The sequence below is a fragment of the Wasmannia auropunctata genome, unplaced genomic scaffold, assembly GCF_000956235.1.
Source record: "Wasmannia auropunctata unplaced genomic scaffold, wasmannia.A_1.0 LD320915.1, whole genome shotgun sequence".
NCBI classification, from domain to species: Eukaryota; Metazoa; Arthropoda; class Insecta; order Hymenoptera; family Formicidae; genus Wasmannia; species Wasmannia auropunctata.
In genome coordinates, this window is record NW_012041975.1 from 1 (window position 1) to 1,104 (window position 1,104).

General features: G+C 28.4%; 1 protein-coding gene across 1 annotated transcript; it reads left to right on the plus strand.

Moving 5' to 3' along the window:
* Positions 1 to 631: 631 nt before the first annotated feature.
* Positions 632 to 1,081, plus strand: LOC105460492 (the record flags this gene model as incomplete). Its single annotated transcript, XM_011706945.1, has 2 exons — positions 632 to 886; positions 971 to 1,081. Coding segments are annotated over 2 exons (366 nt in total), but the record flags the coding sequence as incomplete, so codon positions are not given.
* Between the last annotated feature and the right edge of the window lie 23 nt (positions 1,082 to 1,104).

Below are 1,104 nucleotides of genomic sequence, written 5' to 3' on the forward strand. Positions count from 1 at the left end.
AGCCGCTACCGCGTCTCCTGAACCATTTTTAACGTGAAAAGAATTGAATGTTAATACAGTTTAAGACTGAAACATTACATTTCTATTACAAAAATATTCATCATACGAGGTAAATGAACATAGTTATGAATTCATTTTGACAGTTGACACATACCGTAATATCTCGTAGTTGTATTGATATTTTTTCATGTTGTGATATTAATTAATTATTTAATGTACAAATAGGTGTAAAAGAAAAAATAATTTCTTAGTAAAAATATTATTACATATTTGTATGATAATCTCGGTTAAGAATGTCCTCGTAGCACCTCTATCACTTGTCATATCATCGTGCCTGAGCGCGCGAAATGTTAGCTCTGTAATTAACCAACTTTAATCGCTATTAATTTAAAAAATATTATAGTCTCGACATTTTCATATTAGGATTTTCGTCTTAGAATATTTCAAAGAATCCGCACTTAAAAGAAAATCCGCGGGTTTTGGGACACCTTATATATGTATTTACTTTTTTGGATATCATTATCAATCTTTTTGTTTTATTTGTTGTTTTCGTATTTTAAATGTTTTTTATTTTGAAGCAAAATTTACAAATAATACAATATATACAAATTAAACATATTTTTTGACATAGGTTTTAATGGAGCTAAAAAAATGTAATACTTGGGAAGAGAGATATAATATTTTCGCCAAACAATTCTTAACCATTAATACATCACTCTCTCATAAAAATTTAAAAACTTTGTGTACAACAGTATATAAATGTTCATCTGCTGTTCTGCAGTATGATCCTTATGCGTTACCGCCTATCAAATCTCCTATAATATTGTTAAAACCTACAAATCCGTTTCCTGTACCCATGATTGAGGACAATTATGGTTTGCACAAGGTATTTAAAAAACATATACGTTTATCAGTATGTGACAAATTAAACTTAATACAACTTTTTATTAACGGTGTATATTTATTTAAGATAACTCAAAATGTAGTAAAAGTACATTACATCGAGGGTAATCATATTACTATCATGAAGAACGAGAAAGTGTCAGCAGCAATTAATGGAGAACCACCATTCATATTTTAATATTTTACTGTAAAGATCGGAAG